The 15,645-nt window shown below is 37.1% G+C and overlaps 1 protein-coding gene across 5 annotated transcripts in view; it reads right to left on the reverse strand.

The window, feature by feature from the left end:
• SRGAP1 (SLIT-ROBO Rho GTPase activating protein 1) overlaps positions 1–15,645 on the reverse strand; it is a 303,946-nt gene that overhangs the window by 78,671 nt on the left and 209,630 nt on the right. For all 5 annotated transcript variants that reach the window (XR_010148280.1, XM_016923110.4, XM_016923108.4 and 2 more), the window contains 2 exons: positions 3,177–3,398; positions 1,096–1,197 (listed from right to left, as the gene is read on the reverse strand). Coding sequence is in view for 4 of the 5 variants with exons in the window: in XM_016923110.4 (XP_016778599.3) it covers positions 1,096–1,197; positions 3,177–3,398 (324 nt within the window). In the remaining variant the exon portion in view is untranslated. The remainder of the gene's footprint in view (positions 1–1,095; positions 1,198–3,176; positions 3,399–15,645) is intronic.

The raw sequence follows: 15,645 nt of genomic DNA on the forward strand, positions 1-15,645 counted from the left end.
GCCAGGTCAGTGAAGAGTCAGTCCTACTTCAGAGACAAGAATGCTAGGATGGAGTGGGATGGAAAGCTTTAAAAGGGACCACATAGTTCTGCGTCTATCCTGAAAACACTACCAACACACATGAAGAAATCACTTCAAAGTGATAAAGAGAGAGTCCTGATAACATCATTTGAACACAAATCCAGTGATGTCTGAGGATCCTGCAAACACTGACCAATAGTTAACTTTTTAACTTGTGTTCCTGTAAATTACAATTGGGAGCCTTGACTAATGGAAGAAACATTTGTGGTTTGTATCTTTATTTTAGGAGAACGTGAATTCAAGTAAGTTAATTTCAGAAATAGGCAGCTGAATTGTATAATTGCTTCCTAGCTCAACATATATTGATAAATCATATTTTATATTCTATTCATTTAAATACAGTAATGCTGGCAAATAAACATTTTCTATCCTTATTCAAGTACCATTTCAAAATATGATTTTGTTCTAATTGTATCAGTAATGCCATGTTCAGTACCAAAAATTTAGAGAATATAGGAAAGCATAAGGAAAAAAAGAAGTGAATTTTAAAAGTTAGCATTAAATTAACATGGCACACTGTGGGCCAGGCACCATAATGGCTCATGCCTGTAATCCCAGCACTTTGGGAGGTCAAGGCAGGAGGACTGCTTGAAGCTGGCAGTTTGAGTCCAGTCTGGGCAACATAGCAAGGCCCCATCTCTACAAAATATTTTTTAAAATAAGTCAACATGTTAGTCAAAAGTTCCACTGTACAAAAGATTGTATATTTTTGGATATATATGTTGAATTTGATAACCCATGGGAACTATTTTCAGTATAAATTACAATTTAAGGTAAAAAAAATTGTGTTTACATGTATATGCAGTTGAGTGTCTAGTAAAATATTAATCTATGGCAGAATACAGAATCTTTGCATTTATCCCCTACAAAGAGTACTACAGGAACCCTGAGAGCAGGAAATACGTGATGAAGAGGTTGAATCTTGAATATTAAATATGCCCAAGTCATGTGAGAAGGTCTTCCAGTTATATTTGAATTCAGATTACTGGTGTGGCAGGACGAACGCATGCTCACCTCTTCATTCTCGATTTTGAGCGTGGCAAGGCGGGACTGCAACTGTTGGTACCTGAGCATGAGCTCTGCCTGGACTGGCTGCTGAGCACTGACCTGGCACACCTGATGGAGAATGAGAAACCAGTTACAACAGGGCACTATCAACCCACCTCCAGAAGCACGGCTCTGTTATTTAAATGATGCATGAATCACACCAATCCTCTCAAGGTTCCAATTACATATTTACTTTTAATAGGCGCATCAAAACTTCACTTGTAAATATGGAGCTGTTACATAAGCTGCAATAGTAGAATGCAGCTGCTTGGCCTGGCTACAACTGGGAAGATGGCAGCTGCAGGAAGGACTGTGCTAAGAATGGGGCGGTTCCTGCGATGGAGCTCTGATGCTGAAATCTCACTCGTGGAATTCTTAATGACTCTTGTGCAGAGGCAGAAGATGATTCAAGTGGATTGTACGGACATAAGTAAAGAAGGCAGCAGGGCTTACTGGTTAGGGTCTGAGCTCTCGAGTCCGTCAGTTGTACTCGAATGCCAGCTCTGTCCCCTACCAGCCAGGTGACTGTGGTAAGTTACAAAACCTCAGTTTCCTAATCTGTAGAATGAGGATAATAAGAGTTCTTATATCACAGGGCTGCTGTGGGAATGAAATGAGACAACATACACAAGGAACTTAGAACAGTGCTTGGCACACAGTAAAAACTCAGAAAATGTGAATGACTACTTTAGCATCTTTCAAATATGGCTTCCCTAACCAATATCAGCCAAATCGCGTGATTCACCATGAACTTCAAGAAGTCACTTATCTTAGGTTTTGATAGAAGATATTTGGCCATGATCTCAATTATGGATAAGTTCAAAATTAGAGCGTTATTAAAACTGCACCAGAAACAAACAATTTCTTCTTATCTGCCTTGTTTTAGAAATGCTCTTGGCTCATGGGGGTTCCTTTTATAGAGTTTCCAAAACATTAGAGAGATTATCACTGCTCCTTAGCAGAACTGGCCATAAAAAAAGGGCAACCAACTTACTTTATTAAAACAATAAAACCATTAACATCCAACTGATGTCATTTGTCTGTGATACGTTAACATGCCATGCTTAACATATCCACAGCTGAAAAATTAAAACAGCAACCATTTGGTTTTGGAAAGATGGGATAAGCTACTCATCTTGCTTGTCAAAATCCATGTGTGTTTGGCTTAAATACCATTTCTATCAATACACATAAAATCCAATTAGAAATACAGCAGGTACATTGTATGTGTATATATATATAAAACATATATAAAAACATGTATATATTTTACATGTCTTAATACTTGGTGTTTCAGAAAAAAACATGGCATTAAAGAAATCTTTTCATGATCTTATAATTACATTTTGAAAAACAGACTGTCACCATAATAAGTTAAGACTGAGTTTTTATCTATGAGTTTTGTTTTGCACAGCTGAGACAACAAGTGCTATATAGCATGCTCCCTAAGTTGGCTTTTTTTGTTTTCTCCTGTCTGTAGACAATAATATAAACAACTGTAACTCATAATCAGTTTAAATGCATTTTTTTTGGTAAAATAACATAGAAAGCTGAATTTATATAAAGGATCTAAAACAGTCATAATTTCTAAGGCTCATTTTACAGCTTTGGAGCCAATGAGTCTTAAAAAAAGTTTTGTACTTTTTTTTCCTTCTTCCATTTTCCTGCCACATACAATTACTTTTCTTCATGAGAATCTTTAAATCAGGATTATCAGAAGCCATCAGACAGATTCTATCAGACCAGCAAAATGCCTTCCTTTTCATTAAATTAAAATGTCTTGAGGTGGAACAAAAACTTTCTATTCTGGGACAGCTTAGTGCAAGGCAAATCTGCACCTTTTATCTGTTTGGCCTCTGTGGGTATTTGAGTGTTTGACGTTTGCTTTAAAAGGCGGTAGCGGCTAATCTTAGCATTATATTAAGAGCCTCTGCAAGGACAGGAGAGAGAAAACAACTGGGAATTATTACAACTGTTAGATTATAGCAAGTGAGGAGAAATATAAGTGAAGAGACAATTCATTATTTTAAAAATGATCAATTACTGACCTCATCACCCATGTGAGACTGAAACTCAAACTTCATTGGTGGACAGAACGCAGCAGGGTACATCTCCATGAATCTCTGCTTATCGCTCCTGGGCTCTAAATTATCAACTGCATTCTCAATAATGTCTAAGCCCTCATGTCTGGAGGTTTCAAGGTTGTACTCCGCAGACAGATATGTTCTTAGGGCTCTGTTCAGACTTGCATGGTAGCCAAGATCACAACACTTAAAAAGTAAAAGAACACCACATACAAAAATGAATGCAAAATTGATCAAAGACAAAAATGTGAGACCTACAGCTATAAAACTCTTAGAAGGAAACATGGGGATAAGCTTTCATGATATTGGATTAGGCACTGGCTTCTTGGATATGACATCAAAAGTACAAGCAACAGATGAAAAAATAAATTAGATTCATCAAAATTGAAGACCCCCCATCTCTACTAAAATACAAAAAATTAGCCAGGCGTGGTGGCACACACCTATAGTCTCAGCTACTCAGGAGGCTGAGCCACAAGAATTGCCTGAACCTGGGAGTCGAAGGTTGCAGTGAACCAAGATAGTGCCACTGCACTCCAGCTTGGGCTACAGAGCAAGACTCCATGTGAAAAAAAGAAAAAAAAAAAAAGACACTATCAAGAGAGTGAAAAGAGAACCCACAGAATGGGAAGAAATTTTTGCAAATCACGTATCTTATTAGGTACTTATATCTAGAATATATAAAGAACTCTTACAACTCAATAATAAAAAGACAAAGTCTAATTTTAAAATGGGCAATGAATCTGAATAGACATGTCTTCAAAGACGACATACATATGGTCAACAAGCACATGAGGAGATGCTTAATATCACTGGGAAATACTAATGATAATCGGAGAAATGCAAGTCAAAACCACAATGAGATACCACTTCACACCCACTAGGATGGCTGTAATCAATAAGACAGACAATAGCAAGTGTTGGAGAGGATGTGGAGAAATTGGAGCCCTCATACACTGCTGGTGGGAATGTAAAATGGTAGAGTCACTTTGGAAAACAATCTAGTAGTTCCTCAAAAGTTAAACATAGAGTTACCATATGACTCAGCAAATCTGCTCCTAGATATATATCTAAGAGAAATGAAAACATATTTCCACCTAAAAGTGTGCACACAAATGTTTATAGCAGTATTATTCATAATAGCTAAAAGGTAAAAACAATCTAAATGTCTACAAACTAATAAATAAAATATGGTATAGCCATATCATTAAATATTATTCAGCCACAAAAAGGAAGGAAGAACTGATACATGCCATAACATGGATGAACTTTGAAAACATTATTCTAAGTGAAAGAAGCAAGTCACAAAAGACCACATATGATTTCATTGACACGAAATGTTCAGAAGAGATAAATCTATAGAGACAAAAAGTAGACTGTGGTTAATGAGGGCTAAGAAGAGGGAAGAAGTTGGGGGTGATGGCTGACAGATGCAGGATTTCTTTGTGGGATAATGAAAATATTCTAAAATTGATTGTGGTGATGGATATACAACTCTCAGTATACTGAAAGACAGCTGTAGATTTATAATGGGTGAACTGTGTAGTATGTGAATTGTATCTCCATAAAGCTGTTAAAACATAAAAGAGGCAAAATCAAATACCAAAAGAAAAGAATGAAAAATAGCATTCAAGTTTTATTTGTGCAATACTGATACTGATACAATCATTTATTGAAATCTGTGTAGGTTGCAAATACACTAACTACAATATTTTGAATTTGCATATTTTTATTGAAGATCAAGAATAAACTTTTAGAAGTGAGAAGAACAGGTTAGAATCTGCCAAAATAGTCTAGGAATGCCTTCCCTCTTATCCCCAGAATAAAATTCTTAAATAATAAATGATTGCCAAAGTCTGCTTATTGGAGATAGAATTTCATTTAGTATTCCTAGGAATATAACAGCTTTGAGATTCTTGAATCTTCATTATCTTTAATTTGCATTTGTATTTTTTCATGTTGCATTTTAAGAGAATATGACTTGAAAAAAAGCATAATACTGGAAATTAGTAATCAATTACTGACAATTACTGACAGGTTCATTTTCAATTTGTACATAAAAGCAGTATAAATCACTTAAAGAGGAAAGAAGTGACTTTAAAGTTACGAAACCAGGTCCTTTCCCTATATTGTTCCAATGAAGTTCAATCAATTCAGTTTGATTCAATTCAACTCACTAATTGGCCATGGATTAAGTGCCAGGGAACATGCTAGGCTCTAGGCATATAAAGATTGGAACATAGTAAATAAACTATCTCCATCCACAAGGAATTTGAACATAAGCTGTCCGTTGGTTTGCTGTTAAAATAGTGGAGGAGTCGCAAAGAAAGCAACTTTTGTACAAACGATGTATCTACCAGGATGTGAACCATTGGATCTGTCTTCACTGACCTGTCTTTAGAACCTGTTTAATTCCACCCTTGGAATTAAATTAAATAGGTTGGTCCTTACAACTAACCTATTTAATTCTAACCTTTACCCTCCAATTTCAGAATTATTAAATTTGAAATTTTTATGTAAAGATATTCTAAAATCTTGCTATTTAAAATTTAGTCTGTGGACCAGCAGCAATGGCATCACCAGGGGCTTGTTAGAAATGCTGGATCTTGGCTGGGCGTGGTGGCTCACGCCTGTAATCCCAGCACTTCAAGGGGCCAAGGTGGGAGGACTGCTTGAGCCCAGGGGTTCAAGAAGAGCCTGAGTAACATAGTCAGACACTGTCTCTACAAAAAATTTTAAAAATTAGCCGAGTATAGGAGTGGGTGCTGTGGTCCTAGCTATTCAGGAGGTTGAGACTGGGGGATCACTTGATCCTGGGAGGTAGAGGCTGCAGTAAGCTGAGATTGTACCACTGCACTCTAGCCTGGGCAGCAGAGTGGGACCCCTGTCTCAAAGGAAAAAGAAAAAGAAAAAAAGAAAGCAAGGAAGGAAGAAAAAAGGGAAGGAAGGAAGGATGGAAGGAAGGAAAAAGAAAAAAAAAGAAATGCAGGATCCTGAGTTCTACCCCGATCTATTTCAGAATCTTAAGATTAAAAAGGATCCACAGGTGATTCATATGCACATTAAAAGTCTAAGAAGCAATGCCCTAAAACAATCATCAAGTAAATGGGCCTGCAACCATGTCTTTTGGGGGTGCTATTTCCCCAAGCAGAAAAAAGGACTTGATTAAAGACGACTTGATTTAAAAAAACAGAAAGTAGCTGTGACACCATAATTACAAATACAAGCAAAATACAATTATGAAATGCAGCAATCAGTCTCATCATTAATACATTTCCAGTGGAATCAGCTGCACTCAAATATAGAGAATGATTCATTTTGGTTAATTTAGAAATTCTAGTCCCAGATGAACAAAGTCCTCTTGTATTCCTCTTGCTTTTCAAAATCTATAATGGTTCTGTGTAGTGGTTTTATACATATCAGAGGGCCTGAAAAATTATTCTATCTTTCAAGAAAGATAGGAAATTTGCATTAATGAAAACACAAATTTGTAAAGGAAATGACCTCTTTTTTTTTTTAGATGTACCAGTGTTTAAAAACATCTCACTATTCTGAAAGAAGATAGATTCTACTGGATTATAATGCAGCAGATGAGACAAGCTGTTCTATTTTATGAGTATTGATTCCAAAGGGACTTAAAAAATTGAAATCAAGAGGAATGAAATCAGGAGAAAAGCCTCCGCCTCCCACCAAAACCCCCAAATCTCTTAACTTAAAAGAGAAAGACAGAGAGAAGGAAAACGCAGAAAAAAAAAGAGAAAGCAATCTAATCCCAACCACCAGATTGACTTGGAGCTCTGAAAAATACATACTAAATTTTCATTATTCCGAGACTTAGCTCACGCCTCAAAATTTTAAGTGTAGCTTCTTTGGGGAAATAAATATGAAGACTACAAAAGCATCAGTGCATGTTTCCATACCCAGTGCAGTCAGCTGGATTCTGCAGGTCTGGGCCCAGCAAGAGACAATTTCATCGTGGCTTCCTCCTAGGCTAGGAGGAGCGTGCATGTGGCTTAGTAACTGATATAGGAGCCTCCCCAGGTGTCTTCTGAGCTTTGAGTGCTACCCTTAGGAGGCTTCTGTGAAGAGTTTTGATAGGAAATTTCCTTCTCTGACCCCTATGGTGCTTGTCAGTCTATAAGATCACTTAATTGGCCTAATTTTGTTACTTCTGATAGGCAGCATTTCTACACTCTAGGTTTTTCAGGCATCTTGAACTAGAAACAAGATACAGAAAAAAGGAAATTCTTATTCAAGGTCCCCTGAGACAGCAAGGCTAGTCACTGAATCTTTTTTTTTTTTTCTAAACTAGAAACTGAAATGACACTGGGTCTGTTAAGATTCAAGATACTTGGTTAAAAAGGTTTAGAGTAATTCTATGGAGCTCATGAATTATTAATGACAATATGAAAAGCCAGCCTCTGCACAAAGAGCTGAGTTATAGCCCAAGTGCATTTAGTGATGAAAATACATAAGAAACCAATACAAGATTTCATGAAAACAAAGCAATGTTCTGATGGATGAAAAATTCTGAACAGATACATAAAATTATGGATTAAAATTGGAGAAGAAAAGGCTGTTGGAAACAGAAGGGCATATGTATATTTTAAAAATATCTGAAAACCTGTCAAGACAGATTCCAGTAGATATTAGTCTAAATCATCACAGTAGATTAATTTTCTTAGGCAAAAGGGTTGCAAATAGTATCAAAATGAAGATGAAATCCAAGTACAGACGCTCCTCAACTTACAATGGGTTACATCCCAATAAACCTGTTGTTAAGTGGAAAATACTATAAATTAAAAATGCATTTAATGCCCCAATAAACTTATTGTAAAGTCGAAAAGTTGCAAGTTGAGCCATTGTAAGTCTAGATGCTCCTCTATTTGCAGTGGGGTTACGTCCAGATAAATCAATTGTAAAGCTGAAAAACTGTAAGTTGAACCAGTGTAAGTTGAGGACCATCTGTATGGAGGACTGTGACAAATGCTGAGAGTTGGCTGAAATAACATGGTGAGTATAATGTGTAATGTTAGGTATAACTGGATCACAGCTGTTCAGAAGGAATATCTTTTATTTTTTGGCATAACTCCATGATATGAGCCCTAGTGGGGTAGAAGTTTGCTCCTAAAACAGGAGTTACCATAGTGGAACTGTATGGGAAACAAGTCTGACATTCATGTTTCAAGAACAGTAGCAGCCACGGTCGTTCACCAGGGTTGCACTGGAGTAACTGGAGGGCAGCCCCAGGCTCCCATGTGACTCCAGAATTCAGCAGTTGTCGTGAGAATGGAAAGGAATTACTCTCTTCGGCAGAATTATTCTATCTTCATTTCTATACTCTGCAGAATTCTCTTCTGCAGAATTATTCTACCTTCATTTCTATACTCTGGTCTCTGTTTGAGAGACTTCTGTGATCTCATGTCCTGGGTCTTATCTCTGGGTTTAAAGAAGCCTGGCTTTGGTCATTCTAAAGCCATGGATATTGGGTATAGACTCTATCCACTCCTTATTTTGAGGCTTCTTGCAAAATAGTGCAACCTAAGCAAAGTGAATTATAAAGGACCAGAAATAGAAAAGTTCAGAGCTTTTACATAGTAGTCAAATGAAGAAAGTGGATTTCTTCTGCATAACTACCTCTTTGACCTTCTCTATTTTCCTAACTATACAGAATTTCACCCTAGAAACCACAAACACATTTTGTGAGAGACAGGCATCTTGCAGGACTGAACCAGATGTCTAAACTTCTACAGGCAACTTTTACACACGAGTTTTCATATCTGGGTTCCTGAAGGTCCACAGAGAGCTAGCTGACAATTTAACTCTTCTTGTTGTTTTAAGAACTGTAACCAAGCAGTTAGAAAAAGTTGTTTTGTTTTCTCTTGAGCAATGAAAAGATCAAAATGGCACATCTGTGTGATAGGGATGGGTACAAAGTAGCAAATAGGAGGAGTGAGTTGCATATGCCTCAGCCAATGAGTAGGCCAAATAGATTATTTGCTGCCTAACACATCACCCACCCATATAGCAATGGACAATCATTTCCTTCAGAGGAGCTGCTACTCATTTTTCCCAGGCTAAAATCTCTGTAACCAGCCTGAATCAAATAATGAGAGAGGAGAGAGAATGAGCAAACCAAACCCAATTAAATACAGGCCAGATGGTAAATCCTATAGATAAGATAAAGGGTCAAAGGAATAGGGAGAGTTAGGGGAAAGGGTGTTGTCCTTTTATATAGGGCAGCTGAAGTGCAACATAAATGAAAAGAAGCAGTCAGTCCTGCAATGCTCTGGAAAAGTGTTCCAGACAAAAAGTGCAAAGGCCCCAGGCGAGAAAAAGCTTGGTGGTTCTGAACAAAGAAGGCTAATGTACCTGATGTATGGTGACTAAGGGAAAAGTTGCAAGAGATGACACTAAATGCAGGTAGGCATCAGTTCATACAGGGTCTTGGTGAATAGTTTGGATTTTATTCTAAGGACAATGGGAGGTCTTTGGAGAATATGAAATAGGAATTGATATATCTGATTTATGTTTTTCTTTCTCTTTTTTTTTTTTTTTTTTTTTTTTGTGGAGTCTCATTCTGTTGTCCAGGCTGGAGGGCAATGGCATGATCTCAGCTCACTGCAACCTCCACCTCCTGGATTCAAGTGATTCTCCTGCCTCATCCTCCCAACTAGTTGGGATTACAGGCACCTAGTATCATGCCCAGCTAATTTTTGCATTTTTATTAGAGACGGGGTTTTGCTATGTTGGCCAGGCTGGTCTCAAGTGATTTATGTTTTTCAATACTCTGGCTGCTTGGGAAGAGAATGGATTTTTGGAACATATGAGTGTAAGCTTAGGAAGCTATTGCAATAGTGCAGTCAAAGAATGAAGAGGCTTAATTTAGGAAACTGCAAGTACAGCTAGTGAGAAGTGGCAGGGTTTGGGACATTTAGGAGGTAAAGATGACAGGATTTGCTGATGAATTTATATGTGTGGAACAAGAGAACTGGTTTTTAGCGGAAAGTGGCATTATTTTCTGAGGTGTAAAACATGACTAAGAAGAATGTTGTTATGTGTGTGGAGGATGATGACAGTAGGGCGAATGGATATAAATAGTTGTGTTTTGAGTATTTTACATGTTCAAGATGCCTGTTAGACATCTGGTTAGGGATGCTCGGTAGTGAGTTGATGTACAAATCTGGAGCCCAGGAAGATGATCAACGCTGGTGGTAAAAATCTAGGAGCCATCAGATGGTACTTAAGCCATGGAAGCAAGAGATAATGCCTCAGGTGACTCCCAACATTCAGAAGTCCAGCCAAAAAGGGTAAGTGAACACTGGAGACTGAGAAAAGAGAAAGAACAGCCCATACTGCAGGGGGAAACCAGATTGGTGCACCTTCCTTTAAGCAAAGACTCCTGGAACCTCCACTGAAAAGAACTTTAAAAGCCAACTACTCTGTTCCATTGATCTATATCTCTGTTTTGGTACCAGTACCATGCTGTTTTGGTTACTGTAGCCTTGTAGTATAGTTTGAAGTCAGGTAGTGTGATGCCTCCGGCTTTGTTCTTTTGGCTTAGGATTGACTTGGCGATGCGGGCTCTTTTTTGGTTCCATATGAACTTTAAAGTAGTTTTTTCCAATTCTGTGAAGAAAGACATTGGTAGCTTGATAGGGATGGCATTGAATCTGTAAATTACCTTGGGCAGTATGGCCATTTTCACGATACTGATTCTTCCTACCCATGAGCATGGAATGTTCTTCCATTTGTTTGTGTCCTCTTTTATTTCCTTGAGCAGTGGTTTGTAGTTCTCCTTGAAGAGGTCCTTCACATCCCTGGTAAGTTGGATTCCTAGGTATTTTATTCTCTTTGAAGCAATTGTGAATGGGAGTTCACTCATGATTTGGCTCTCTGTTTGTCTGTTGCTGGTGTATAAGAATGCTTGTGATTTTTGTACATTGATTTTGTATCCTGAGACTTTGCTGAAGTTGCTTATCAGCTTAAGGAGATTTTGGGCTGAGACAATGGGGTTTTCTAGATATACAATCATGTCGTCTGCAAACAGGGACAATTTGACTTCCTCTTTTCCTAATTGAATACCCTTTATTTCCTTCTCCTGCCTAATTGCCCTGGCCAGAACTTCCAACCGCATATTCTCACTCATAGTTGGGAATTGAACAGTGAGCTCACATGGACACAGGAAGGGGAATATCACACTCTGGGGACTGTGGTGGGGTGGGGGGAGGGGGGAGGGATAGCATTGGGAGATATACCTAATGCTAGCTGACAAGTTAGTGGGTGCAGCGCACCAGCATGGCACATGTATACATATGTAACTAACCTGCACAATGTGCACATGTACCCTAAAACTTAAAGTATAATAATAAAGAAAAAAAAACTTAAAACAAAACAAAACAAAAAAAGCCAACTACTTCAGTCATCCAACTCATTTCAGTTTTTAAATACCCTTTCTATCACAAAGGGATAAAACCATGCCTAAATCAGTTTACATGATCTCTGCAATATCCTAACCCATTTAACATGATCTCTCCATAATCTTCCTAATAGGAGTTCATGTCTAATGGGGAATACAGTACTACAATGGGACAGGTTTTCATGGACAAATCTTAATACCGTTATATGGGTGAAAAGTCAAACTAAGAAAACTCTGAACTCTGAATAAGTTGCTTTTTAATTAAACACATGTCCCAAGACACAAAAAAGATAAGGCTAAAAGCTTTAACGTAGCTGATTATTCAGAAAAGATAAAAAAGGATGGCAGGCAATATATGATGTAATCTAATTTCAATCTTATTCTGCATAAATGGCCAATAAAACACATGTGACAGATAATCTCTATGAAGAAAACTGGCTGGAGTAGGGGATTATTCCTTGGCAATATTCCATAATTATAATAACAAAGATTTATCTTTCACGCTTTCAACCAACCTGCAAATGTTTATAGGGAGAAACTGGAGACCATGAAACTGTACTGCAAGGATGACAAATACTTTATTATTACTGGGCAGGTGCTCTGGGAGACAGCACGGATAGAATTTTATTGTTGAGGACTGAGTTTCTCTGAATACATTTTGAAGGTGTGGAACTGAACTGGAAGAGGCTACATTATCAGTAATGCAATTTTAAAACCAGTTGCTTTAAGAATTCCATATTTTCAGCGTGTTGAATCTGATTATAGATCAGAGGATCCTAGCATTAAGACTTGTACTCTAATTCTTTTCTCTTAGCAAATCATAATCTTTTGGAACTCTCAGCATTCAATTACAAATATTTGTTGCCTGTTATGATTTTTCTTCTAGTTGTAACACATCCTAATTCTTACAGGATAATAAGTTATAGGCTCTTTTGCACTTAATATTGGGGATAATAATTATCACTGATATTTAAACTATTATTTACAAACACTACAATCTATTTTCCTCTACAATGATACCTTTATTCTCCCAACCAATTAAACTTCCTTTGGCCAATATTTGCAATATATTTATTCTTACAATTTATATTTTTTAGCATGACATAATAAAAGTCCTTATTTGTTGTGAAATTAACAGTGTATTCCACTTCCCACTTGATTCCAAGCTAAGAGATTGTTATTTTACAAACTAAAATTTATTTAGGACTTTCTTCAGAGACAGAGGAGAAGCACTCTCAAAAGTCTTCTGTTTTAAGTGATACTCCAGGTTAACTAACACTTGCTTCATTTTATAAATCAGGATCCGCAAACTAGAGCCTATGAGCCAAATCCAGCCCGCAGCTTGGTAAGGTAAAGAAAGTCTGACTGCAATACAATCACACCCGTTTGCTTACTTATTATCTATGGCTACTTTTGCACTAGAGTTGAGTAGTTGTGACACAGACAATATGGGCTCACAAACCCTAAAATATTTACCATCTGGCCCCTTACAGAAAATATTTATCCACCCTTGCTCTAAAGCATAGTGACCAATGCCAAAGGCAATGTGAACACACACAGCCAGTAGGTGCTCTCTAATACTCCTCTACATTTCTGCTCCAACAATTCATCTGTATGCCTCCAAGAACAGACTGTACAATATTTGTGCCATTTATATTTATTATAACTATAATTTAATTACCTATGAAATAAACTGATAAAATAAGTCTAAAAAATTGTTGGAAAGACTCAGGAGTAAACAAAATTGCTATTAGGTGAGGCAAAGGTATAACAACTGTGCAAGATTGTGAAAACGTTGTACATGTCCAGAATATTTTTTCTTCATGAAAAAACCCTCAAACTAGAAATTATAAATGATACACAACGAAAGTGATGTGTGTAAAGAAAGATTACTCTGAACTCTGTACAACAGATAAATCATTAAAAGTATATAATGCATAGTAAAAACAAAGAACAAAAAGATAAATCATAATATTAAAAGATTGGCAGGTACAAGTATATTGGTGAGCTTTAGATTAAACATATTTAAGGCATATATCTATCATTTTACTAATTCCATGCTTTTTCTTTTTTAAATATAAAATATGCCATACTTACAGAAAAGTACAAAACATATACGTTTATTTTGTTTTTTTTTTTTGAGACTGACTTTTCTTCTTGTCGCCTAGGCTGGAGTACAATGGCGCAATCTTGGCTCACTGCAACATCCACCTCCCAGGTTCAAGCGATTCTCCTGCCTCAGCCTCCTGAGTAGCTGGGATTATAGACACCCACCACCACGCCTGGCTAATGTTTTTGTATTTTTAGTAGAGACAGGGTTTCACCATGTTGGTCAGCTGGTCTCGAACTTCTGACCTCAGGTGATCTGCCTGCCTCAGCCTCCCAAAGTGCTGGGATTACAGGTGTGAGCCACCGCGCCCAGGTTATGTTCCTTTTAATGTTACTGATATTTCAGAAGTTCTCCAAGTTCCCCCTCCCCAATCACAATTCCTTCCCTTCTCCATAGACATAATTCAATATCTGGAGTACCCACAAGTGTCCAACCCTTGTTTGGTATACTACATTCAAATATTTTCAGCTGAAATAAAAGAATAGATACTTGGTTAACAATTGAGCCATTTTCTTCATTGTATTACCATCAATATCAATAAACGTTAGAGTTCTGATATCTAATATTTTTAACTTGGACTTGATCAAGAAATTAATTTTTACCTACTAAGTTTATGAAGGAGTCATGTTCAGTGATGGAACTCATCATAATGTTCATTCATTGATCCTAACAAGGCACAATTAAGTATGTAAGATTTACTAAAAATACATTTCAGTAGACCTCCAAAAACCATTATTTATAAATGATTAGAGATTTTCTACATTGGCAGCAATTTCTCAGAGAGATACAGAGAAAAAGAGAGAGAGACAGAGAGAGAAAGAGAGAATGCACTTTAGTAATTCAAACTAATATTGATAGGTAAAGGTTATCTCAAATAGATAAAAATTGAGAATTATTAAATATTTTTAAAACCATTAGATCACCTCTAAATATATAGAAAAGACAAACTTGTCTATTAAAGTGTTGAATTATTAAAAGTTTTAGCTGTAGTAGTTAACAAAAGGAGATTCCATTAAATACAGTGTCAATGATATATATGTAAACTGATTAGTCTGAAGTGCTTAAAAACATTTTAAAAATTGTTATTCCCCTTTAGTTTACATTATTAATTTTTACTGTAAGAAAGAGTTTTGCTGAACAAAAGTAAATTATAGCTCAGATGTTGCTGAGTTCCAAATTAGTAGATTTCCAGTGTAATAAAATATAAATTTGAGAGGTTTTAAAATATCCATAGTCTGTTGTAAGGAGGGAAGACTTAACTATAAAATGTAGGAAATCGAAGTCACATCACCCAAAGACAGCAATTTTAGCATCACCGTTGGTGGGTTAAATAGATGTTGTGCTATGCCTAAATAAGATGTAGCAACACACTTAATGATGTATTCTATTGCAAAGTGCTTAACTTGAACCCATCAGGCCTTTATGTAAAGTTCAACTTGCAAGAATATACAGGATAAAGAAACAGGATGAATGACATAAGGAGGTAATAGACAAATCCAGAAGCTGGGGCATTCTGAGGAACACCTGTCCGTGTCTCTTCAACAAAGAATTTTGCTGGATTAGGCTGGGCACAGTGGCTCAAGCCTGTAATCCCAGCACTTTGGGAGGCCGAGGTAGGCCGATCACCTGAGGTCAGGAGTTCGAAACCAGCCTGGCCAACATGGTGAAACCCCGTCTCTACTAAAAATACAAAACAATTAGCCGGGCATGGTGGTCCATACCTGTAATCCCAGCTACTTGGGAGGATGAGGCAGAACTGCTTGAACCTGGGAGGTGGAGGTTGCAGTGAGCTGAGATTGCACCACTGCACTCCAGCCTGGGCAACAGAGCAAGATTCCATCTCAATATAAATAAATAAACAAATAAATAAAAGAACTTGCCTGGATTAAAAAAAACTTAAGGGA

Source organism: Pan troglodytes, chromosome 10 (assembly GCF_028858775.2).
Source record: "Pan troglodytes isolate AG18354 chromosome 10, NHGRI_mPanTro3-v2.0_pri, whole genome shotgun sequence".
NCBI lineage: Eukaryota > Metazoa > Chordata > Mammalia > Primates > Hominidae > Pan > Pan troglodytes.